Genomic DNA, 26,727 nt, shown 5'->3' with positions numbered 1-26,727 from the left:
ATTTATATCTTAATATTCTGCGCCAGGCTGCCCCTGGATACTGACGCTGAATATTCAGGGATTGGGTGACCACTAGCACTTATCAGGGTATCATCACTGAGACTCATACACAGATGAATTAGGACAGCCTTTTGGGTATCCTAACTTTATCCAGATAGTTACCCAGTCAGCAGACTGAAAATCACCGCAAATGAGGTAACTCCCAAATCCACCCAGACTCTTCCTCCAGACCCCACCCACGAAGCTCTAACCGGTTAGTACCTAAGCAGTCTGAACAGATTTTCAGAGACAGTAGCTGGTTACACATCACTGATTATCTTGGCAGAGCCCAGTCAGCATGAGTTAACCAGATTAACTAAACAGGAGCCCCTCCTACCTGGCTAACCCACACTAAATATTGACCCCCTAAAAGTTATAAATTTAGGCGTTCATTTGTCTAGATCAGAGGTTTTCAACCCAGTCCATACCTAGCCAGTCAGATTTTCAGGATACCCACAATGAATATGCATGAGATAAATTTGCATTCAAAGGAGATAGGGCATGCAAATCGATCTCATGCATATTCATTGTACGTATCCTGAAAACCTGACTGGCTAGGTGTGTCTAGAGGACTGGATTGAGACCCCTCCCCCCCCCAGCCTAGATTAATGAGCACATTAGCTCACAGGCATCGTATTACATGCAGTGGCAGAGAGCATGGGTTCACCCCCAATATCTACCAATGAATGAAACGTAGGAGCATCCTGAGCTGCAATCACACCATGTGTGAGACTCCCTCTAGCACCCCCGTTCTGTCCACTACACTGCAGCCAAGCATAGGAGACAATGGATGGGATCGATTTTTGCACCCTTGTCTCCCTTGCATCCTGTGTGGCCACACCGCTTGCAGAGCCATCAGGGTAGCCCCATGGAAAAATAAATAAAATATAGAGAATGGCCATGGAAGTGCACATCCCCCTGACTTATTTCCCAATCCAATGCCCCCCCACCCCTCCAATGCCAAAGCTTACCCCCCTGATATTTCACACCCCAATCTGATCTGCTCCTCAAGTGCCAAACATAAACCAGATACGATCCACCCCACATGTCAAGCTCCACTCCCCCTGATGTGAAAACCCCACCCCCTGAGCATTACCTTCTCCTCAGAACCAGACCCTCCAGTCCTCCCCAGGACTTACCCAGGGGGTTGCCTTTAGTGGATTCAGTGGAGCTGGGTACGAGTGGTCCCTCTCAGCTCCTGCCTGGGACTGCACCAGGATCCAAAATACTGCTGACAACGCCTAGTGCTAGTCTCATGGTACTAGCACTAGCGGGCAGGGGCGTAGCCAGACACTCAATTTTGGGTGGGCCTGGACCCAAGATGAGTGGGCAGAAGAACCCCGCCCCATTCCACAGGTGATTTGGTCGCTCCTGCATGCCATATGGTCTCTCAAACATCCCCCCTCTCTCACATCTTTTAAATAGCAGATTTTCACCAGCGGCGAACAGCAATTCATGCACACTGCTCATGTTGTTCCCACAGCCTTCCCAGTGATGCAACTTCCTGTTTCCGCATAGGCGGGAGTACGTCAGAGGGAAGGCTGTGGGGGCGGTGCAAGCAGTATGAATCAGTCACTGCTTGTTGCAGGCTAAGATCTGCTATTTACAAGGTATGCAGGAGGAACAGTTGTTGGGCGTTTTCAGCTGGTGGGACTTGGGAATCTCTGCCAGCCACATCATAAGTGTGCTGCTACTGGGTGGGCCTGAGCCCAAAGTGGGTGCGCCTGGGCATCCTGGGCATCCTCCCATGTAAGGAAGTGACTTTAATTCAGTTTGAAATCATAGAACAAATATTAATTTACTATTTCTTAACTGGTATACTCAGTCCACTGAGATTTTGTTTTAAATTCGATATTTCTGTTAGCTCTAGTCAGTCTGAAAGACAACAATATGTCTCTAATTAGGTCAATGGAGGCAGGTTTTCATTCTATTTCAATCCCATTTTCTTCTATTTCTTTTATTTACCTCAATGGTGTTGGAGTCTACAAATCCTTTGATTCTCTCATCCTTACAGATGACGCCAGCATCTTCTTCATGTGTGCAGTCACTGTTACCCCAACCACGTGACCTGCAGTCCTCAATGCTCTTTTCACTGCCGCCACAGTTAACATTATCCAGCCAGACTTTCCCTACAGGCAGAAAGAATGCAACATTTGAAAATAGACACACTTCACAATACTTAACAAAATATACACAGCAGACTGGTCCTGGTGGCTTTCTTCAGGGAAAGAACCTAGGTTTCTATTCTGGGACCTGGCTTCTGTTGAGTGATTCAGCTGGGGATGGAGACAAGACAGAGGTAGGGTCCACTTTCTCTGGGGGTTGGTAGGGAGTCCCAGTCATTTCTCAATGGTGACACCTAGTGGCCATACTCAAAATTCACAGTAACATACTGTGGAAGGAGATGTAGTCTCTGGCCCCCCAGTCATTGATCATCATTGCAAAAGCTGGGCTAAATAAAGGGAAATGGGACTTGATATACTGCCTTTCTGTGGTTTTTGCAACTACATTCAAAGCGGTTTACATATTATATACAGGAACTTATTTTATACCTGGGGCAATGGAGGGTTAAGTGATGTGACTAGCCCAGAGTCACAGGAAGCTGCAGTGGGAATCAAACCCAGTTCCGCAGGATCAAAGTCCGCTGCACTAACCACTAGGCTACTCCTCCACTAGCAACATTCCATGTAGAAGCCTGCCCTTGCAGATCACCAATGCAGCCGCGCAGGCTTCTGTTTCTGTACGTCAGACTCACAGAAACAGAAGCCTGCGCGGCCGCATTGCTGATCTGCAAGGGCAGGCTTCTACATGGAATGTTGCTAGCAGAATAGCAACATTCCATGTAGAATCTCAAACAGTAGCAACAGAATCTCAATAGTAGCAACATTCCATGTAGAATCTCCAATAGGGAAAGGGAAATGGGACTTGATATACTGCCTTTCTGAGGTTTTTGCAACTACATTCAAAGTGGTTTACATATATTCAGGTACTTATTTTGTACCAGGGGCAATGGAGGGTTAAGTGACTTGCCCAGAGTCACAAGGAGCTGCAGTGGGATTCGAACTCAGTTCCCCAGGATCAAAGTCCACTGCACGAACCACTAGGCTACTCTGATTGGATATAAAATAACATTAAAAAAAAAACTTCCTCGGTATTGGGTTGTAACCCAACAAAGAACAGTTTCAATATCCCTGCCAGTTGTTCAAAGGTGCACTGCAGTTCTGAAATAAAGCTTACTACATCTGACACTTAAAGACTACATAGGCTGATATTCAAATGAGCGAATACTGCTAAACTTGGCAGACTAACCTGCTTATAATCGAACGAGAAAAACGCCCAAGTTCCGACCTAAATCGGGAGATGGGCGTTTATCTCACAAAACCGAATAAAGCGGTATAATCGAAAGCCGATTTTTGGACGTTTTCAACTGCACTCCGTCGTGGATGCGGACAAAGTTGATGGGGGCGTGTCAGAGGTGTGGCGAAGGTGGAACTGGGGCGTGGTTATCTGCCGAACAGAGATGGGCGCATTTCACAGATAATGGGACAAAAGTATGCGTTTTTAGCTAGAATTTAGGGCACTTTTCCTGGACCCTGTTTTTTCACGAATAAGGCCCCAAAAAGTGCCCTAAATGACCAGATGACCACTGGAGGGAATCGGGGATGACCTCCCCTGACTCCCCCAGTGGTCATAAACCCCCTCCCACCACAAAAAATGATGTTTCACAACTTTTTATTTTCACCCTCAAATGTCATACCCACCTCCCTGGCAGCAGTATGCAGGTCCCTGGAGCAGTTGTTAGGGGGTGCAGTGGACTTCAGGCAGGTGGACCCAGGCCCATCCCCCCCTACCTGTTACAATTGTGCTGCTTAATGCTTAGTCGTCCAACCCCCCCAAACCCACTGTACCCACATGTAGGTGCCCCCCTTCACCCCTTAGGGCTATAGTAATGATGTAGACTTGTGGGCAGTGGGTTTTGAGGGGAATTTGGGGGGCTCAACACAAAAGGGAAGGGTGCTATGCACCTGGGAGCTCTTTTACCTTTTGTTCTGTTTTTGTAAAAGTGCCCTCTAGGGTGCCTGGTTGGTGTCCTGGCATGTTAGGGGGACCAGTGCACTACGAATCCTGGCCCCTCCCACGAACAAATGCCTTGGATTTATTCGTTTTTGAGCTGGGCGATTTCATTGTCCATTATCGCTGAAAAGCAAAAACGCCCAGCTCACAACTTGGCGAATAAAACATGGACGTCTAATTTTTTCGAAAATACGCTTGGGTCCGCCCCTTCACGGACCCGTTCTCGGAGATAAACGCCCATGGAGATAGGCGTTTCTGTTCGATTATGCCCCTCTAAAAGGCCTATTTACCAAGCTGTGCTAACATATGTTATTGGCCAGCTAATGCAGTTGTCTGTCCAGTATCACATATTAATACAGCTTTGAAGTAATTAAAATTAGGTTTAACGCAGGTAAAAATGAATGAACTACATTGTGTAAACACCTGCAGATCAGCTTGTTATCATGTAAAAAGATTGAAGTCGCTGGCTTTAAGTCTTTGACCTACATTGCTGTGTGAAAATTACACCTGTGGGGTTGTAAACAACTTTCTCCCCCAGGAGCAGGGGTGTGCTGGTAAATTTTTAACAACAGGCTCTTTCTCCGGATGTAGCCAGCTCTGCAGTTGGAAGGGCCAGGGGTGGCCGGGGGGGGGGGGGGGGGGGGGGAGCAACACTTGCCTCTCTCTCCTTCCTCCCTTCGTGAGGGCACACTAGGCATACCTTTGCTGGCAGCCACTAAATGAACTGCCACCACTCCCAACGTCTTGCTCTGAGCAGCATGCTGGAACTTCTCTCACATGCTCGAGAAGTCCCAGCCTGCTAACAAGGAGCGGGGAGCAGCAGTAGTCTATTTACTTGGCTGACAGGGCTCAGCATCCCCACCAGCAAAGTAAAAGATAATTCAGCAGGGGGCCCAAGCCCACATTTTGGGAGCCAGTTGTTAAAGTAGCCATGGAGGGCCCTACTTTAACAACCGGCTCCCCAAATTCTTAAAAACTTAACAACCGGCTCTTGCAAGCCTGTGAGAGCCTGCTCCAGCACACCACTGCCCAGGAGCATCAGCTCCCTAGCATGTGATCAGTGCACCTAGAGAGCTTCTTAAAGGGTGAACAAGTAGCGTGAAGGTAACAGGATGACCCCCATTTCCCTTCCTTTAACTAAGTCCATAGTGGGTTATTGCTATGGGTCACTGTGCTCCCTTATTTGTCATACTGACCCCTTGCTGTACATAATAATATGCCACTAGACGTCACATGGCACTATTTTGAAGAATGCTGCACTATGGCAGGAATGGATGGTTCGTTCCTTAACCCTCTCCCCTCTGCACAACCAGGGAACACCAGAAAGTAAGTGTGGAATGGAGGGAAGGCATTCACAAGGAGGTATAGAAGGTTTGCTGAAAAGAAGGGGGATCAGGCAGAGGGGTAATTTTGTATTCCATCTCAGTAGTCCACCAAAGATTTGTTCAAAAAATAGGGGAGGGAGAGGAGGCAGATTCTTTTTTTTTTTTTCTAAGGGGGTTTGGTTGTCTCCTTTACAAGATGTTTGCCCTATAATACTCAGGTGTGCAGGCTAATAAATCCCTTGGGATACTGTGGGGATTTTTCCCTCACTAAAGTTGCACTGTTTTAATTCTCTTCTAGTACAAAGGCCCTTAAATGCTGGCAGTGGGACAGACAAGCCAAGCCACTAAGGTGCCGATGATCAGAAGCCCCGTGCTATTCTGAATAGCGCTCTAAAATTAGCGCTGGAATAGTGCGAGGCTATACCGCTCCTATGATCAGAGCTAGTAACATGCAAATTTAAGCATGTTATTGCTCTGATTAGAGAAGTACTGTGCAGGAGGATTGTGCCTGAGGATGCACTCGGGCACAATCCTCCCACACTTGTTTGACAGGTCTGAGCTGTCAGGAGCTCTGGACCCCCCTCCAACAGCAAGGCCCTGGTGGTCTAGTGCCCCCAAGCCCCCACACCCCCCCAGGACAGTGACATGGGGAAGGGGGTCCAGTGGACCCCCAGCCCTCGGACATGAGGGCATGGGGGCTGGAGATCCTGTGAATCTCCAGTCCCTCTACCCCCCCACCACACCCAAAAAACATCCTTAGTGGCCCAAGTGGGAAGCCAAGATAACCTCCCACCCGTCCTGGTGGTCTATCAGCTGACCCGCCCCCGTACCTCCGTGTTGGGGGGAGGGAGTAGCACCCCCTCCTCTTCCAGTGCTGCCTTCAAAACGGCAGCGCCCTGCCCTGTCCAGTGTATCCTGGGATGGCTTCCCTACCATATATACCTTCCCTCATGTAGGGGGGGTTAGAAGTCTGCTGAACCTCCAGCCCCCTCTTGTTCAGGAGGAGGGAGAAGGCCATTGGGTCACCAGGGAAAACTGGGGTTAGGGGGCCTATGGGGGGGCCTGCAACCATTCAAATGCATGCTTGACAGGGCTCCCCATTCCTCCCAAATGCTCTGCAAACCCTAATGCCAGCTCTGAGCTAGCATAGGGTTTGCTGTGGGAGATGTTTGGCACACTGCCCACTGAGCACTGGGGAAGAATAGGTAATGCCCTTTTTAGCATGCATTTGGATGCTCATTGCATTCAGAGCTGGTAAGCGCATTGTTACACACACTCACTAGCCCTGATCATCGAGCAGGAGTAAACATGGGCGCTAGTACAGCACCACTGGCCTCTAGCACCTTGGTTTGCTTCTGATTATCAGGGCCTAAGGTAGCTTTTGTTAGTTGTGTTTTGCAACAAGCGATAAGGATTCATGAGTAATGGTAAAATTAGAACCAGTGCATTTAGTCTAGCAAAAAAGGTGCCGGTACTCAAATGCCAGGCCGCCCTTCAGGGGTGGAGTGATAATTGAGGGACTCACCCCACGATAGCCAGGAGCCCTGAAACCAGTCATAGAATCTATGACAAGGCAGATTTTGTATGCAGAACCTGAGTGCTTTCATTAAAATACCAGAACCATGGGTCAAGTTTAGCAGACAGTGGAAAAGGTGCCGGTACTCAGTACCCCCAAGTACCCCCTCAAAAAAAGCCCTGATTAGAACTACTCAAAAGACACTGTTAGACGCAATGAATACTAAACAGAAGCATAAAGGGGGAAGCAATTGGGAAAATTAAGATTAAACCAGGGCCTTAACAGAAAAATGATGATTTTCCCCAAGCAATGCAACATGACAGCATGATGCTGAATATGAAGCTAGTCAACCACAGGAGACCCATGTAATAGTTTGTGAATGAGGCTTTTGATTGGTTGATGCTGGACTAACTTCAAAAATCAAAACATATTACAGTTAGGTCTTACCCACTCCTTTGCCATACTTGGCACTGTGTGCCCAGCCGGTGGCAGACACAAATCCAAGATGACGACAAAGCACATGGGCATTCTCCAGGGTGAAATCGTCATCACAGATGGTACCCCATTCCTCATTGTAGAACACTTCGATCCGCCCTTCGTTGTGCTTCCGAGGATATCCAGCTAGCCGGAACTTCAGTTTGCTGCCCTGTGTCTGCCTGGTTGGGGCTGGAGTTGTCTGCTGAGCAAAACCTACCCAGAACCAAACACTGCATAGGGCTGTAAGGAGCTCTGTCCAAAGTATCTTCATGTCTGCAGCAACTGCACTGTCAAAAAAAAAAGTGAAATGGAAGGGTTTTCAGGTTGTTAAAACATAGCAAGGTCCAAATCACCTTTTACAGCTGTTAGGCTGGAAAACAACCTACAGTAACTTCAGCCAGCTGTGGTCAGTATTTCTTTATATGCTGGCACCATCAGCTGAATTATGCCCCAATATTCAGTTCCGACCCTATGCAGGTATCAGCACTGAATATCCAGGTTATCTAGATTGTAAGCTCTTTGAACAGGGACTGTCTTTTTTGTGTATGGTGTACAGCGCTGCGTATGCCTTGTAGTGCTATAGAAATGATAAATAGTAGTAGTAGTCTAGAGCGTCCGCCAGGAATTACTCGGGTACTGCTGATATTCAGAAGAGTGGCATAGCAACAGGAGGGAGCCTTGGGGGCCTGGTGCTGCCTCAGCAGCAAAGAAGTTGGTGGCCTCCTTTCCAGTCGCTGACACAGGTACTCCTCGCACATGTTCAGCTCACATATGAACTGAGCATGCGCAAGGGAGCGGCTGGAAAGGAGGCGGCCAATTTGTTCACTGCTGAAGCAGCGCTAATGTAATTCCAGGCAGTGGATCTCATAAACTGGTAGGGACTGGACATCTCCACCAGCAAAGGTAAAATTTATTTACTTGGCTTATATGGGAGGGTAGAGATATAATGCCTTGCCACACGTTCCCCCCCCCCCCCCCCCCCCCAGTCCACTCTTTGGCACTCCAAAAACTGAATCCTGGCCACACCTCTAATTCAGAGGCAATAATCCAGATAGTTCCCTGTTTAATTTAGGACAGCCTTTTGCTGTCCTATACTAACCTGATAGTATACCTGACTTGGATGACATCTGACTCCACCCATGACTGTCGTGGCACTAGTCAGAGAGTGTCACTGCGGCCTGCCTAGATACTCAATGGCACTAACCTCCTAATTCTATAGATTTGCATGTCCAATTTTACACAGTTGTGCGCACAAGTTATAGAATAAGGTTAACTTCCTCTGTAACTTAATATTTTAATTAGCCACAAATTGGCACTAATTTAGCAGTTATGCATGTAACTGTCAGTCAGTATTCTATAAATTGCAGGTGCAAAATCTATCACACACAATTGCAAGAGGGCATGGACCTGGGAGGGGCATGGGGGAGGGTCAGGGGTGGGCCTAGCCATAGCACATGCAATTTATACAATATTAGCAGTTACGCCTCTAACTGCCTACAGTTACATCAGCCATTGAGCTAGTGTAAGTGCTGGTGCCTATAGATAGACATACAACTGTAGCTTTAGGCTAGTATTCTATAGTGGCAACTGTATGTGCAATTACTGACACAGAATCCACGCTTAGCCCCGGATTCTATATAAGGCACTTTGAGTTGCGTGCGTAAATTTGGATGCACGTCCAATTTTCTTACCTAACTTGATTAACAAGCCAATCAGTGCTGATAATTGTCAATAACAAGCAATTATTGGCACAAATTGGCAATTAGAATTTATGCGCGCATCTTTTAGACGTATTCTATACAGAGGTGCATGTAAATTCTAGTATGTGGATCTAAAAAAGGGGAAGTGGCCATGGGAGGAGCATGGGTGGGTTTGGGGTGTTACTAAAAATTATGCAGATTGTTATAGAATTAGCGGGATCCGTGCCTAATTTACGCACAGGGATTTAGACCAGGTTTTCATTTGGTGTAAATGATCATGCCTGAATGTAGTTGTGGTTTCCAGCGCTAAGCACTATTTTATAAACCAGGCCTAACTTTAAGCATGGCTTATAGAATAGCGCTATGTGCTATTTTTTCAGGGCCAATTTTTTTAGGTGCCATTTCTAGAATCTATCCCCTAGTACACAACCTCCATGCATCTAACTAGGCAACCTATAGAGAATCACACCCTATTCAAGATATGGGCTTCTGAACATCCCAGTTCTGTCCAGTCAGTGCGATATAATTGAGCAGAAGCCTCTCCTGCCCAGTTTAATTGAATATCAATCTCAACCTTGATTTAAGAGCCAGTTACTCATGACGGACTTCTATTTTTTTTTAATTTTATTGTAATGGTCAAGTGTAAAAACAATCAGTGTCAAAACAATATACAATAATGTGACAGGGTAATCAGGATCAACAAATCCAAAAAGAACAAGAACAAGGACATCTCCTCCAATCATAGTCTAATGGGTACATCAAGTATAACTTACAACAAGTTTCTGCCTCCTGCCATTGAACTTTTTATTGCATTTGAAGCAAAAGAAAACAAAACAATCAACCCATATTGCACTGTGTTCAGAACAATGAAAACTGAAACCTGGAGATCAGATTCAGATCCATTGCCACCTTTCCAAGTACTAGCATCAATATGCCAGTGAATGACAGTGCCCGAGTTTAATTTGTTTATGTTTTATATTAATTTGAAATTTTTATACAGGGCATTATTTTTAATCTTATCTGCTGTTTATTTGGTTTTCATTATTTTATCACTTTTTATATGTGATTTTTAATTTTAAAATATGCTGATCACTGCTTTGAGCGCATTTTTCTATTAAAAAAAGCAGCTTAATTTCTTTTAGATTATGGTTCTTATTCCAATTTTCTGGAATTTCCAGTAGCACTGGAAATGCCGCATGCTGGGGGTGGAACTACTGCCAGAGGCCAAGTTAGGCCTGCAGTAGTTCTGATTTACTGTGCAGCAACCCTTTAGTAAAAGGGTCCCTTTGTTAATGGCATTGTTGTAGTTATACAGATAGATAACTAGTTAAATTTTTTATTGTTGGTATTAGAACATTTGGTTTTAGTCAGTTGTGTTTGTTTGTATAATTTTACTTTTATTTTATAAGATTTATGTATATTCATTGTAATTCATTTAGATTGTGTGGATAATATGGGATACAAATTTGATACATAAATAAATGTTGGTACCATCCTTTCACCATCCCTACAGTTTTCTTTCCCATTCTCCTACCCAACATTTGGAGTAGTCTAAATATTCACACCCAACATGGCTATGTTTCTCCAATCAAGGCTGCATTAGGGGTAAAAGTACAACAAATGGATGAGAAACTAAAAACTTGTCACACATACTTTGATCAAAAACTTTGCACCAGCTAGATCAATGTGATTCCTTTACTGCACACACAGATTACTGATTTCCAAGTGTTGCCATTATTTAATGAACTAAACTCTAATTTCTTCCAGTTTGTCACCCTTTTGAAAGTTAAATATTGATGCAGTAGATTTCCTTAGTGTCATCTTATGATCACTGTTGCCCAATAGCTCCATTACCATTTTCTCTTGCATCAAACCCTGTGTTCCATTAAGGACTAGCTCTAAAATAGCTCCCCTCTTGTTGATTCCTGAACCAGCTGCTCCATAAAACTGTCATTTATTTCATCTAGAAACTTTACATCTCTAGTATGTCCTGATATGACATTTTCCCAGTCAGTCCTGGAGTAACTGAAATCACCCAATATACTATGTTATCAAATACGATCCTCTCCACAGACGGTCACAAATATGTTAGCTTCCTTAATTTCAGTTATCATTTCATCATCTGTCTGTCCATTCTGGCCAGGTGGATGGTAGTATACCCTCATGGTGTTCTCTTTACCTTCATATATGGAACTTCTATCCATAAAGATTCTACAGTGCATTTTGTTTCCTGCATCCCTAAGTCAGCTACTATCCCCTGTGCTCTCTCTGCACTTCATCATCATGGGTTCCCCATCTTTCTTCCTTTTTTCTGCTTGCTAATTTATTTATATTTATCTCACCCCTTTTCAAGGCTAGTTATATTCAGGCATACCAGGTATTTCCTTATCCCCAGAGGGCACAAAATCTTGTTTTGTACCTGAGGCAATGGACAGTAAACTGAATTGCCCAAGGTCACAAGGGAAGTCAGTGGGATTTGAGCCCTCCTGCCTTCCCTAGTTATCAGCCTTCTGCTCTAACCACCTACTCTTCCACCCCCTTAGAGACTAAATGTATATCTTGCATACTTTAGTAATAGTACCTATTCATTCAGAGACAGAAGCTTAAGTGGGTGTCTATGCTATCTGCATACCAAGTCGCCTTGTGCAGAGAACAAGCTTGTAGCTGGTTATCAAAGATATATGGAATGATCTGTTTTGGAATCCAAGCTGGCTACTGTGGTGCATTTTAGGTATTTGGGGTTGGGCACCTAGAGGGCTTTAAGTCAAAGGTTGACCTTCTTCACAAGCTGCTGTAAATAGACTCTTGGTCTGTGATAGATGAATTTTGCTTTTCACAGCTGACTGTGTTTGATTGAACAGGCTCCTCATATTGTGCAGCTCTTGCTGGAAGGCAGAAAGGTCTCGTTTTGCTTAAGTCTTGGCTAGAGGATATCAGGGAAGAGTTTCTATGGACACAAGACCATGAGCACAGGATAGTGAGGATATCTGCTTCTATAACAGAAGGGCAATATTTAAAAAATATCCTGTTTCTTGTGCTGAAGGTAGCATATACCCCCTTTAGAAGTGATTTTGTAGTTGTTTGAAACTTTTTACTCACGAGCACTGTGATGTGCTGTTCTGCTTACTGGACTGGGAGCCTTCAAAAAAGGGGATAAGAATTTTAATCAAATATATAGATGAAACAATCCTAGAATGGACCCGACACAGTCCGTGTTTCGGCGCACAGTGCCTGCGTCAGGGGTCATGAAGTGTAGCAGAAAGCGCACGGCTATGGGCTGGAAGCAATATGCTACACCACCGTGTTATCCCTTTGTACAATATCAAACGGAGAGATACTCTCACGAAACGACTTCTTCTGGTCCAGTCTTTTCTCATGTATCAGTATTCACTCAGCCTAACATGTTTCTGTGGCTTGCCTGCATCAGCGGTTAAATATATAGATGCTTTATCAAAAGAACCCAATATAGCTTCTTCGAACTAGAATATATACAGAGCTCCCAGTCCCAGCCCTCTATAAGGATGACTCTTCGCGAATGAGAACACCACTCGTCTGTGGCTTACCCTTCTTTTTGCCCATGGAAAGAACAGAAAGGAAAAATGAAACAGCAGCAAAGCGAGAACGTTCACAATTCAGCAGCCATTACCACCTTGACTCAACCGTCCCAATCCAAATAGAGATGCTATTTAATGAAGAAAAGGAAAGGACAAAACCTGAAATTAAAAGAAATATGCAGAATTTAGTAGATAATGAAAATAAGAATTGCAGCTGAGCATGTTTTTACCATCAATCCTTGTACCAGGATCACAACTAACCTGAAACCACAAGAGAAAAACTGCCAGATAAGATTATTCTTCTTATTCTTTAACTATTTTCTCTCCTCTCCAATCCCTTTTCCTTATTCTGTTCTTGTACCATTTGCATTGCTCATTCTACCTATACACGTCAGCATAATAATTTGAGGTGGCCACTGAGCTTTTTCCAGCATCACTGAGATGTTTTGGTGCATTCCTATAGAAAGGGAGAGAGTTTGTGGGAAAGTCTGAGGCTTTGCCAGAGTAAACTTTTTTCAACGCTATAACTAGTAGAATGAGCATCTCTGTGTGCCTGGCCATGGAGGCAGAGGAAGGGGGAGGAACAAGTCATCCGATGGAAGCTTTCATTCAAAACTGTGCTCACACCGCATAAACTCTCAAGTAGAGAAATGGAGACAGAACAGGCCCTCACGCCATGCACACTGTCTCCAGTCCCAGACTTCTTGGACACATTTCTAATTAGAAATTATTTCCACAGGGCCTACATTGGAGCAGTGAGATACCCAAGCACAAATGCAATGCTTTCAGCAGATTAATCTATTTATTAAGATGATCCTTGAATTATATAAATCCAGAAAATGTTTTGTCTTATCAATATGATGGTGGGTTTTTTTAAAGCTCAATCCAGTATAACCTCCATCCTTTTTTCACATGATAAGAGGGCACATCTGACAGCTCTTGGGCTATCATGCAGTGCACGAGGCTCCCTATGGCACCACCAGCAGGGGGAGTCTTGCTTCAGTACCTTTAAGGGATATGGACATATTCCTATTGATTTTGGTGAAAGCACAATATTAGTAAGCTGGACCAAGGGATCCCCTTATGGGTACCTCTCAAAGAAGCCATCATCAACATTTCTTGAGCAGAGTAGTTGGCTTGCTTTGGAAAACGTAGAAAGATTTCAATCTGGAAATTTTTTATTCAACATCCACAAATTTCCAGTATCCTTTCAGGATCTCAGTTCACACAGTGTAGACGAGTAATTGTACATTGTCAGGAGAATGCTTTCATTGTCCACATCCACAGCATCTGCTCTATGATGGACACAATTGTTTAAAATGTGAGTTGGACAGTCCACAATTAATATCCCTTTCTGCATTAACCTCGTCGTTTTAGCAAAAATGTTCCTTCCTTCTTCGGCTTGCCAGAGTCTTCCAAGCACTGTATGGCAGTTGTACCGTATTGTATTTACACATTAATCACCATCCAATTTTATTTAGTGCTAAATGGGTCACAATAAGCATAATTTACAAGAGACAAGATAATTCACAACACTGATAAGAAAATAGCAGAAAGAACAGCTAAATAATAAAACAAACATTTACACGACAAAATAAAATTCACTCTTAAAAAGAGAATAAGAGAATGACAGTATCTTGACAGAAGAATGCCGTTCTGTGCCGTGAAAATGGCAGATACTAATCAAGGTCAGGTATACACAAAAAGTAGCACATGAGTTTATCTTGTTGGGCAGACTGGATGGACCGTGCAGGTCTTTCTCTGCCATCATCTACTATGTTACTATGAAGAATGCTACCAAAACTGAGTCACTTCCAGAGGGATTACCAAAGATGAGCCTGAAAAAATGGGTCTTTACACAATCTCCAGCATGTGCCACATACTTTTCATGCCAAAGCTACAATGACTGATGACTAGGGAGACTACAGAAACTAGGAACTCCCCTAGGCAGAGGAAGATTGCATCAAAATATCAGCTTGGGGGATTTATTTTTACTCACTAACCCATCTCCTCATCTATCAGACTCGTGAGTCCTTATGCCGAGTTGCACCTGGAGAAGTCCTCATCCTGACTTGGTGGTCAGGCAACCCTCATACTTCACCTGTGATAACCGCTGTTCCCCAGAGGTTGAGCCCCAAGGTGCAGGTGGCCGACAATTTTGCAACTTTGCGCATACCCAGTTTCACTAAAATCAAGTATGCATGTGACATGAGTTGAAGCAGAGCAGGCAATGCGCAGAGAGCAGTGCTGGAGAAAGGCTTTAGCTGGCGGAGATTGGGGACCCCCGCCAGCCAAGGTATGTGGGGTTGTGGTGGGGCAGGGGTTGCAGCAGGGAAGCAGGCCAAACTGTGCCCCCACATACATACACTTTGGGCTATGGACCCCCCAAACGTTAAGGTCTGGCTACACCCCTGCTATGGTCCTCCTCTTCTAGCTCTCAATCATTTGTATTTCTGACTCCCCTCCCTCCCAGGAACTGCTGCTTAGTCTTGTCTGCGGGCATCAGAATCTTAAAGCCAGCTCTGAGCTCCCCTGTAGCTTGCACTCACTCACCATTTCCTACAAAATTATGCCAGGAGACCAAACTGTGTGCATACAGAGAAAAATAAAACATTCAGCAACATTCATTCCATGACTAAAAGGCATTAGGGCACAAAATGCTCTCCTGTGCTGCTTAGGACCCGAGCCAATGTTTAAAAAGAAATGGTTTTTAAAAACATGATTAACCTTATGTATAAAGCAAGCAAACAGATTGCTACAAGAGTTAAAAGAAAGGAACTGAGTATAGTGAGTGCTCTGAGGAAACCTCAGGAATTTGCAGACTCTCCAGTGGAATTTCCAGGCTCCAGTTCAGAAATCAAGTCTGGGAGTTCTCTCATGCCATCAGAATTCCCATGACTTTGAACATACTTCTAATAAAACCATGAAGCACACAGGAAATATAAATGAAATAATGAATTTATACTTAGAAGTGTTCATACGTCTGAAACGAGCTTAACATCAGCTGTACAGCTGCATCACACTTCCAAGAAGGATGCGGTAAACCATACAGAATAGCCATGGTTCGAACCATGACATCAATGCACATGGGGATGTCTGGACAACACTCACTAGATCTTATTATTCCTTGGATTATGCCTGGAAAGGGCAGCATGTAATGGAGACACAGAGAGCAGACAGGGACAAAACTGAGAGCTACTATTAGTTTAAGTATGGGTAATTATGAACTTATTTACTCAAAGTGATAGGAAATTAGAGTGGAAGAGAGCTGGGCAGCCTGAATGGAACAATCGGTCTTTGTCTGCTGTCATTTACTATGTTGCTATGAGTGAATCTGGTTGTGTTGTACTACATTGTTGTATTGACCAGTGCAGCTATCTTCTGTGATGTCAGTGTTTGTTTTGATATTATGTTGAATGCAGGGATGATCCTAGAGGAGTGTGGGGTCAAATCTATCAGAGCAGGGCAGTATAGAAGAGCAGGAAGGGATCCCCAGAGGTTAAGAGCCATGAGGCCCTCCTTGGGCCATCTGCCAATCAAAACTAGAGGTGTTCAAGGTCATCTTGTTGACACTCTACATAGAAACCTAGGGCCTTATTTACTAGCTGACATGTTAACATCCATATGAGCTTCTGTTGTTTAATATGCACTAAATTACATTAGCACACATTAACATATAGGCTCTTAAGCTTGTACTGCCTTTGGGGACAGAGAAACACTATACTTGAATTTCCCATGAAAAAGCACGAGCTAGACATAAATAAGTAGCAGAACTCATCATCATGGACCTGATGGTGGTCTGAAACAGGAAGAGATGCTGAGGGCAGAGCTACTGCAGCAGGACTGATTCAGGGAAATTGTCCTAATTCCCTCTCCTTCTCCTAGGACAGATTTGTTTATTGTATTTACCCAGGTCCAATGTTAGACATGCTGGGGCACAGGACAGAAATTAAAGAGGATCCCCGTGATCTTCTCACCTGCCTTTACTACCACACATAATACAATTTTAAATGACTTCTTCGCAAATGAAACCAGGGGCATAGCCAGACTTCGGCGGGAGGGGGGGTCCAGAGCCCGAGGTGAGGGGGCACATTTTATCCCCCTCCCCGGCACCGCCGACCCCCTCCGCTATTGCTGACACCCCCCCCCCTGCCATTGCCGACCCCGCCGCTGCCACCAACTTTGCCCCCCCTGCCGATGACCCTCTCAACCCCCCTCCTGCTGCCAATCTGCCAACCAGGACATCAGAAACAGAAGGTAGAATCCTTTTGCGAGAAGAAGAGGACCTCGGCTGGCGGGGGTTGGGGTCCCCCACCAGCAAAGGCAGGCGACGGCGGGTTGGCAGCGGGAGGGGGGAGTCGAGAGGGTCATCAGCAGGGGGTCCAGGGCCAAATCTACAGAGGCCCAGGCCCCCCTGGCCCCACGTAGCTACGCCACTGAATAAAACACAGATAGACCTTCACCAAATATAGAATAAGGGATCACAAATTAGAAATAGAAATATAAAGAAACACTGAAAAAATACAAACAGAAAAGCTTTTCCTCTTGTACTAAACACAATACAAATTCATCTGTGATGCACATGTCCCAAAGCTAACATATTCCAGTTAATAAATTCAAAATAAAACACTTTTTTCTACATTTGTTGTGAGGATATTTTACTTTTCTATCATGTTGGTCCCAATTTCTCGTTTCTGCTTTTCTGTCTTCTGCTAATTCTCTCCCCAGTGGCTGCTGTTCATTTTTTTTGTTATTCTCTCTCCAATCTCTTCCTGTCTTGTTCTATTGCCTTACTACACTTGTCTCTGACATATTGATCTTTCCTTTTTAGCTCTTTAAGTACATAAGTATTGCCATACTGGGACAGACCAAAGTTCCATCAAGCTCAACATCCTGTTTCCTCCCTTTTTTCTTTTCTGCCTGTCTGTCAGTCTTCAATCTTCTTTTTACTTTTCACCTATCTATCAATTTTCCATCACCTTCTTTTCCCACACCCCCGACTCTCCCTTTTTCCATCTCACTCTTTTTTCAGTCTTCTATTCCCTTCTTTCATCTCCTCCCCCATTACCACATTTCTATACTCTGTACTCACTATCCTTTCCAGGGCTGGTGTTAGACATTCAGAAGCCCAGGGCAGAAGCTAGGAAGGGAGCCCCAAAGTTAGCCTTCAACCTATGCCTCCTTCAGCAAGAATCAGGCTTGGGAACCCCTTGCAGTATGGGGTCTCAGGGCAACTGCCCTGCTAGCCACCCCCTAACGCTGACCCTGCTTCTCTCACTCATTTTCTTGACAACCCCCATAACCTCTCCCATGATTCCACCATTCCCAGTATCTCCCCTCTCCACCCTTGTTGCACAACATCTACTCACTATCTCTCCACCTTTATAGTCTGGTATTTCCCTTTCTCTCCACCCCCAGCATCTTCCAATCCCATTTGGCTTCCCTCCAGCCAACCCCTCCAAGGTCCAGCATCTCTTCTTCTCTCTCCACTTGTGGTCCAGCATCTCTCCCTCTTTCTTGCCTGCTGTCCTCCCCTCTCACCCCATGGTCCAACATCTCTCCCTCTCTGTTCCCTTCCTCCCTCCCCCATTTTCCAGCATCCCTCCCTCCCTTTCCTCCACCCTCAAATCTAACATCTCTCTCTCTCTCTCTCTCTTCCCTCTCTGCCGCCTGAGATTAGGGAGCCCAAAGCATGCTCTGTCCAGTGTAGGGTTCTTTGGAGAACAAGAACAAGACAATTCGATGCCCAGTAAAATCGTGGCCAGACAGAAGGACATGGCCCGCCTCAGCCCCAAGACACACACCACAAGCCTCAAACAGCAGAAGCAATGCCGATAGAGATCCATCTGTTGTTAGCAAATTTGCTAAATAGATACTTTTGTTCTGTTTTCACAGAAGAAAATCCTGGAGCAGGACCGCAATGGACTGGCAAAAGTACATGTGAGAATGAAGTGGATATAGCACCATTCACGGAAGAGAGTGTGTATGAACAACTTAAAAATCTAAAGGTGGACAAAGCAGTGGGACCAGATGGGATCCACCCCAGGATATTGAGGGAGCTCAGAGAGGTTCTGGCGGGTCCTCTTAAAGATTTGTTTAATAAATCCTTGCAGACGGGAGAGGTTCCATGGGATTGGAGAACGGCGGAGGTGGTCCCTCTTCTCAAAAGTGGTGATAGGGAAGAAGCTGGAAACTACAGGCCGGTAAGCCTCACTTCAATTATTGGAAAAGTAATGGAAGCGATGCTGAAGGAAAGGATAGTGAATTTCTTGGAAGCAAATAAGTTGCAAGATCCACGACAACATGGTTTTACCAAAGGGAAATCGTGCCAAACAAATCTCATTGAATTCTTTGACTGGGTGACTGGGAGAATTAAATCAAGGACGTGCTATGGACATAATCTACTTAGATTTCAGTAAAGCTTTTGACAAGGTTCCCCACAGGAGGCTCTTGAATAAACTAGACGGGCTGAAGATAGGACCCGAAGTGGTGAACTGGATTAGGAACTGGTTAACGGGCAGACGCCAGAGGGTGGTGGTAAATGGAGTTCGCTCGGAGGAGAGAAAGGTGAGTAGTGGAGTGCCTCAGGGATCGGTGCTGGGGCCAATTCTATTCAATATATTTGTGAGTGATATTGCCGAAGGGTTAGAAGGTAAAGTTTGCCTTTTTGCGGATGACACCAAGATTTGCAACAGAGTGGACACTCCGGAGGGAGTGGAAAGCATGAAAACAGATCTGCGGAAGCTAGAAGAATGGTCTAAGGTTTGGCAATTAAAATTCAATTCGAAGAAATGCAAAGTGATGCACTTAGGGAGTAGAAATCCATGGGAGACGTATGTGTTAGGTGGTGAGAGTCTGAAAGGTATGGACGGGGAGAGGGATCTTGGGGTGATAGTATCTGAGGACCTGAAGGGGACGAAACAGTGTGACAAGGCGGTGGCCATAGCTAGAAGATTGCTAGGCTGTGTAGAGAGAGGTGTGACCAGCAGAAGAAAAGAGGTTTTAATACCCCTGTATAAGACGTTGGTAAGGCCCCACCTGGAGTATTGTGTTCAGTTTTGGAGGCCGTATCTTGTGAAGGATGTTAAAAAAATGGAAGCGGTGCAAAGGAAAGCTACGAGAATGGTATGGGATTTGCGTTACAAGATGTATGAGGAGAGACTTGTTGACGTAAACATGTATACCCTGGAGGAAAGGAGAAACAGGGGTGATATGATACAGACGTTCAAATATTTGAAAGGTATGAATCCACAAACGAACCTTTTCCAGAGATGGGAAGGCGGTAGAACAAGAGGACATGAAATGAGATTGAAGGGGGGCAGACTCAAGAAAAATGTCAGGAAGTATTTTTTCACGGAGAGAGTGGTGGATGCTTGGAATGCCCTCCCGCGGGAGGTGGTGGAGAGGAAAACCGTAACAGAATTCAAACATGCGTGGGATAAACATAAAGGAATCCTGCTCAGAAGGAAGGGATCCCCAGAAGCTTAGCCGGTGGTGGGAGGCAGGGCTGGTGGTTGGGAGGTGGGGATAGTGTTGGGCAGACTTATACGGTCTGTGCCAGAGCTGGTGGTGGGAGGCGGGGCTGGTGGTTGGGAGGTGGGGATAGTGCTGGGCAGACTTATACGATCTGTGCCCTGAAAAAGACAGGTACAAATCAAGGTAACGTATACACAAAAAATGGCACATGTGAGTTTATCTTGTTGGGCAGACTGGGTGGACCGTGCAGGTCTTTTTCTGCCATCATCTACTATGTTACTATCTGTTGATCTCAGGAGGAAGGTGAAGATCTGCTTGAGTACCTCAGACACTCTAAAGCCAGCTCCGAGCTGGGATAGGGGTTACAGCAGTAGGAGGACCCTTTTGAGGCATGCTGCTCTCTGATCATCGGACGGGAATAGGAGATTACCTCATTTACATCTTTCTGCCTACATTTGCATGCGGTATTTGCATGCGGTTCCTTCCGGTTCCTTTCTGCGCTCGCTGTTTTCCAAGGTGAGGGCCCTCTGACTATTCTGTGCTAGCAAATGCGGGCACTGGTTCGGTGCTAATGGCCTCTATAATTGACTATACTTGGTGTTAATTGGCATTAAGTTGCAGTTATGTGCAAAACTGCCCTTAGTCAGGATTCTACAAATTGAGCACGCAAAATCTTTAGTATGCAACAGCAAAGGGGGGGCATGGATCTGGGAAAGACAAGGGGGGAGGGTCTGGGCTGGGCCTAGCACTTATGCACCCAAGTTATAAAGTACTACCAGTTACACAGATAATTGATAGCAGTTAATGCCAGCTCAGAGGCTGACACCTAAGTGCTCAGGACTAAAATTAGGTGCATAATGGCAGACTTGCACTAGTATCCTATAATGGCATTTACACACATAATTGCTGATACAGAATTCATGCTTAGCATACATCACCCCAACGGCTGACTTTAGGAGACCTGTAGAGAACTACCCCTATACATCAAAACCTTACCAATTCAGGTTAACATTGAACTCTTTTTATTGGTTTACTTATTCACATGAATACTGTTGAATGTTTTTGTACATCTACTCTGATCCTTAATGCCTGAAGTGAACTGTAGATATAACTTATCCTATATTTCCTGTACTTAATGCTACAATACTCTGTATTTCTCACTCCGGAATGGCGATCGCCATTACGGCATAGTGTAAGCCATATTGAGCCTGCAAATAGGTGGGAAAATGTGGGATACAAATGCTGTAAATAAAATAAAATAAACTATATATAATCTTAATCTTAGTATTTAGAGACTGCTTAATCCCCTACAATAGGGTCCAAAGCAGTTAACAATAAGACAATAAAAGCATAGCGGGGCATAGTTTAGGTCTTCCAAGGTGCATAGCCTGGGCAGAATTGGAGCAGAGTTACAATGTATGCACGTATTTCATAAAATACTCATATACTGTAAATGGACAGAACATGCGCATTTTACACTCTTTTTGGAGCCGGTGTAAATACATGTGGGAGGATTTGTGTGCTGAAAGGGGTCATTGCACAAATCTATTTTATAAAGGTATATGAGCCTATGTTTATAAAATAGGGACCGTTTTGGACATTTCACATTGACATCCTGTTATGAACTTATCCCCCATGAGGGCAAGTTCCATAAGCCATTTACAAGGATCAATGACTATTTACCTGGGTAGTTTGCTTTTTGAAAACTCATAGTTGTGGCTCTCAGGATCTGTTCTTCTGCAGCTACTGCTCTTTGCTACTCTAGGTGACCACCTGGTCTACCCTATGGTTTAGCTGCCCTGTATGGGCCCTTAGACCCTGGCATTTTTATGTGTGTTATATTTTGCAATGATTTTATGTAGAAGAGTCCCATTTTTCTTGCTTATCTATAAACCTGTAAGTTGAATTGCTTTTTGTTGTTAAAAAACAGTGCAAGTTTAATGTTTCCACTAGCAGAGCTATATGAAAATCCAACCCCAGAATAAGCAGGGATGCTGCAATCAGGATTAAGGGAAAGGGAAATGAGACCTGATATACTACCTTTCTGAGGTTTCTGCAACTACATTCAAAGTGGTTTACATATATTCAGGTGCTTATTTTGTACCAGGGGCAATGGAGGGTTAAGTGACTTGCCCAGAGTCACAAGGAGCTGCAGTGGGAATCAAACTCAGTTTCCCAGGATCAAAGTCCACTGCACTAACCACTAGGCTACCCCTCCACTCTAAACTACAGGCAATCAATAGCAACCTGGTAAGACTCCATTTACTTCCACAGTACCTCCTTTGCCAGGAGTTTATAAAAGCCAGCACTGTGTGTAGGAGCTACACAGTGTAAGAGGAACTGAAGTTTAAGGAGCTGTATTGGTGGAGCTGAGAATTGATCTGAGCTTTAAACCAAACAAACAAAAAGGAGCCTTCAAAAATGGGAACGTCTCAGTTTCACTTTATTCAACAGACCTGACCCGATCCGTGTTTCGGCAACTATAGCCTGCATCAGGGGTCTACTGATGGTATGAAATTCCAAAGCGATTGACGTACAAAAACTATCTGATGGGGGGGGGGGGGGGGGGGCAGGGAACAGCTTCATCTTAAAAAAGACAAATCTGCTAAAAACTGGATAGAATATGGCTGACCTAAAAAGCACATTGACAAAACCTGAAATTGAAGAGTGCTGCCCACAGTAAACTCACACCATATGCCGCCAAAAGCGAACGCTGAGAAAATTTTAAATTTGATACCATCAATAGACCCCTGATGCAGGCTATAGTTGCCGAAACACAGACCATGTTAGGTCTGTTGAATAAAGTGAAACTGAGACACCCCCATTTTTGAAGGCTCCTTGTGCTTTTATGTTTGTCTGCTTTGACTCTTGTGCTTTTGGGGTCCCTCTCCTTTGTATCTGAGCTTTAAACCAGCAGGAGGTGCTGCACAGCAAGATTGAGCAGGTGAGCTGTGAGAGCTGGAGGGTCTCAGTACTCAATACAGGGGAAGTGTTCAGAAAAAGGACATTAAGCAAGGTGCATATCCAACTGCTGGAGGAGCACAGCTACTGTAGGTCAGTATGAGGCCTTCACAATCCCAGCTAGATGCTGGTTCACAGTATTGTAGCAGCGCTAGACTCTGTAGGTCAGGACTAAGGTGCATTTAGTAGAGCTGTGTGAGCAGCACAAAATGGCAAAAGTCAGGGATCTAACCTGAAAAGAAAACATTCACCCATCCTTAGCAGAATCCCCTTACTGAATGAGGCTCTGTGTTACTGCCTGCCCACCTACTTTAAATACTTTCTGAGGCTCTCTTTCTTTCCCACCAACATGATTTTCTGAGCTCAAATCTGATGTCAAATCAGATCTTAGGTATTCACTTTCCTTTAGGAGGACAGTAGTGGAGGCAGGAACACATCCAACAACCCAGGTCAAACTCGCATATAACATATAATGAGGACTGGCCAGAACTACAAGTAACAATCACTAGATCTTAACCCCCTCAAGACCACAAAAGCACTAGTAAAAAGTGGGTAGAAATTTTGATAGTTTCATACTTTACTGATTGACAGAAGGCTATTTAACTAAATTTCCTTCTCGTACAAGTATCTTTAGCAAAGCTATATGAGTTCTCTTTATCAATGAACTAAGGATGCTTATTATTATGATTCTAATTGCTTGAGTTTATTTTATTTATGAACTTTTCTGATACTAAGAAAATTTGAAAAGCATGCATGTTGCTCTCCTGTCTAGCAAACTCTGGGGTTGTAGACTTCTCAGTATTTACAGGCTTTGATGAGATTTGAAAAAAAAAAAAATATTCCCCACTGGAAAATAATGTATTCCTTGTTACAAAACAATGTTTATTATTCTGGGAAATAATAAATGTCTGGAGCATAATAGGTCTTTTTTTTTAAACTGAAATCTGTGTGGGTGGCATTTCTAAATGAGAACAGTTAGGTCTGAAGGCTTGGATGAATCTGCTGGTGATGTTGCAAACCCTACTTCAGCAGTTCCACTGAGGATGGCAATAACTGTTCTTTCTCAGTATGGTGATTTTTCTTTTGGTGAATTGGGAAAAAACTCAGGTCTATTTTCACCTCCACCAGCCCCTTTTTCAGCCTAGTTCCCTCTCACTGAATAAATGCAGAATTTGGTTCAGCTGCTATAGAAGCAAACTACTTTTTTCCCAAACTTTCTCATAGTAAGGCAAAAGGAGACGTGAACTTATCTCTAGAAACCTTCTAAGGCCCGAGCAATACAAAGACCCTCAGAATAAAGGTTGCCAAGCATAAAGGATGTTGCACCTACAGTTCTTATTCTAAACACCACTGAGCCAATAGTCAAACCTGGATGGGCAGTGGTGCTGAATATATGTGGACAGCGCTCGCTGCTGGCAGTTATATGTATAGCAACAATATTCAGCCACTGCACAGATAGTTAAGCAGTTTAATTTAGGGCAGCCTTTACAGCAGAGGTTTTCAACCCAGTCCTCGGGGCACACCCAGCCAGTCGGGGTTTTCAGGATATCCCCAATGGGTCAGTCCACCCCTGGTGCACACACATAGCAGTTACACACTTGAAAAGGCCATTCACACGTGTAAGTGCTAGTATTCTATAATCAAATGGCGATTACATTCATAGAACTGGGGGCTAAAGGGCAATTCTATAACTAGACGCCTGCATTGACATGCCCCTTACATGTGTAAATTTATCAAACTCTAGCACTTTCACGGTTAAGTGCACACTTAGGTACATAAGCGATACCAGCGTGCCTAAGTGTTATTCTGTAAAGGTGTGTGTAAGCGGCACAGCGCAAAAATGCAAGGGGTTGTACACATGGGCGGACCATGAGTGGGCAATGGGTGTGTCTCCCACTTATACGCATAAGTTTTAGAATCCTATAAGTTATGCATATCTATGTGATTGCAATTACACCAGCTCTATGACTGGTGTAACCGTGGGAGTGTAAATGTGAGGTTCACGGGATACTGGGTGACCAGTTGCCCCCACAGAATCACTGAAAATTCATGTTTAGGGGATTTATATATCTACTGGTGACTGCTGAACATATAAATCCCTTTCAGTACTGACCCACATATGACCATGAAGCTCCATCCAACTGATAACTGAGTCTAAAAACTTCTGCTCTGAAGCATTTCCAAAGATCAGACGCTTATTTCAATTCTTTTAAATCAGATTCTGAGGTTCTCTGGGTTGATGATGATCCACAGTTATGTAAAAACATGCACAGGCATACACACTCTGATTTTACATAAGCCTCCTAGCCGGATTATAGGTTAAATAACTGACAAATCATCAAGTATAAACACAGTGCCGAAAATGACAGGCATTGCTGCTGCCTGTAAAATACAGGCTTGCCTCTTGCTTCCGCAGTTTTTGCTCCCATGAAAGAGTTTCACAGTGCTGTAAGTTCCTGCAGCAGAGGTAAACTCCATTACACATCTGATTCAGATTAATATGACAAGTTGCTGATTTAAGCACTGGGAAGTCTACAGCTCTGAGGGACAAAAACAACTTTCTTCTTGTTTTACACATTTACAATGTTATTTTACCTTTTTTTTTTCTTCTTTGATTTAAGAGGTCCTCTGAAATCCTTTAATCTTCAGATTTAAAGTGTTCTTGCTGTCTCTGATTTATGATCTCTCTCTCTCTCTTGCGTCTACTTTTCCAAACAAGGCAATTGAAGAGAAAAAATAAAGTACATTATTTTGAAAGGAAAGAAATTTAAAAAAAAGGTTTTCTTGCAAAATTAAAAAAAAGAAGAAGTGTTGAGTGGTTGCTCTGTAGCGGATAGTCCCCAGTCTCTCAGGGAGAGAGAGAGAGAGAGAGAACCTTTCTTTGCCAAACAGTCCTAGGTTCTGGCATCCATCTGCAATGGGGTCTGGATGCTTCTCCGGTAGGAGCTTCCCCTCCTGCCAGCAGCCTGTCTCACAATCAGTCCTAATCCATGAGATGTAGCATGAAAGAGAGCCTTGAAGGATTCAGCCAGCAGCCTCGCTCTCCTCACCCCTTCCCTAGCCTCTCCTCTCCTCGTACCTTCTCTGGCCTTTGCTTTTCTCCTCCCACTTCCCAAATATTTGTGACTGTGCAGAGGTTCCCAAATTTCTAAGCCAGATGGTCCTGCTGTGCTGCTCCAAGTTATGACCTCATGGAGCAGAAAGCAAGGAAGAGGGGCATGCTAAGGGGAGAGAGCACATCTGTCAGAGGCACTTCTGTCTAACATCCCTGATTATCAGCTGGCTAATTACAGCATGGGTGTGATCTCTTGTATTATTTGTATGTATTTACATGTAACAGCAGCACATTTGGCCCTAGTAATGCACTAGAAATGTTAATTACTAGTACAGTAGAGCAGAGGAGTAGCCTAGTGGTTCATGCTGTGGACTTTGATCCTGGGGAACTGAGTTCGATTCCTGCCACTGCAGCTCCTTGTGACTCTGGGCAAGTCACTTAACCCTCCATTGCCCCTGGTACAAAATAAGTACCTGAATATATGTAAACCACTTTGAATGTAGTTGCAAAAACCTCAGAAAGATGGTATATCAAGTCCCATTTCCCTTCC

The 26,727-nt window shown here is 44.4% G+C and overlaps 1 protein-coding gene across 4 annotated transcripts in view; it reads right to left on the bottom strand.

Moving 5' to 3' along the window:
- Positions 1-26,203, bottom strand: part of LOXL3 (lysyl oxidase like 3) — a 117,572-nt gene extending 91,369 nt beyond the window's left edge. For 2 of the 4 annotated variants that reach the window (XM_030190868.1, XM_030190871.1), the window contains exons 1-3: positions 25,718-26,203; positions 7,402-7,718; positions 2,005-2,168 (exon numbers count right to left, since the gene is read on the bottom strand). In XM_030190868.1, coding sequence (XP_030046728.1) covers positions 2,005-2,168; positions 7,402-7,702 — 465 coding nt within the window. In that variant the 5' untranslated portion in view covers positions 7,703-7,718; positions 25,718-26,203. Of the gene's footprint in view, positions 1-2,004; positions 2,169-7,401; positions 7,721-12,946; positions 12,966-25,717 lie in introns of those variants that run through there. The other 2 variants (XM_030190869.1, XM_030190870.1) reach the window with 2 other exon arrangements.
- Positions 26,204-26,727: the final 524 nt, after the last annotated feature.

Source organism: Microcaecilia unicolor, chromosome 2, assembly GCF_901765095.1.
Source record: "Microcaecilia unicolor chromosome 2, aMicUni1.1, whole genome shotgun sequence".
In the NCBI taxonomy this organism is placed as follows: domain Eukaryota; kingdom Metazoa; phylum Chordata; class Amphibia; order Gymnophiona; family Siphonopidae; genus Microcaecilia; species Microcaecilia unicolor.
The sequence above is the reverse complement of the archived record's forward strand: the minus strand, read 5'-3'. Positions and strand labels throughout refer to the sequence as shown.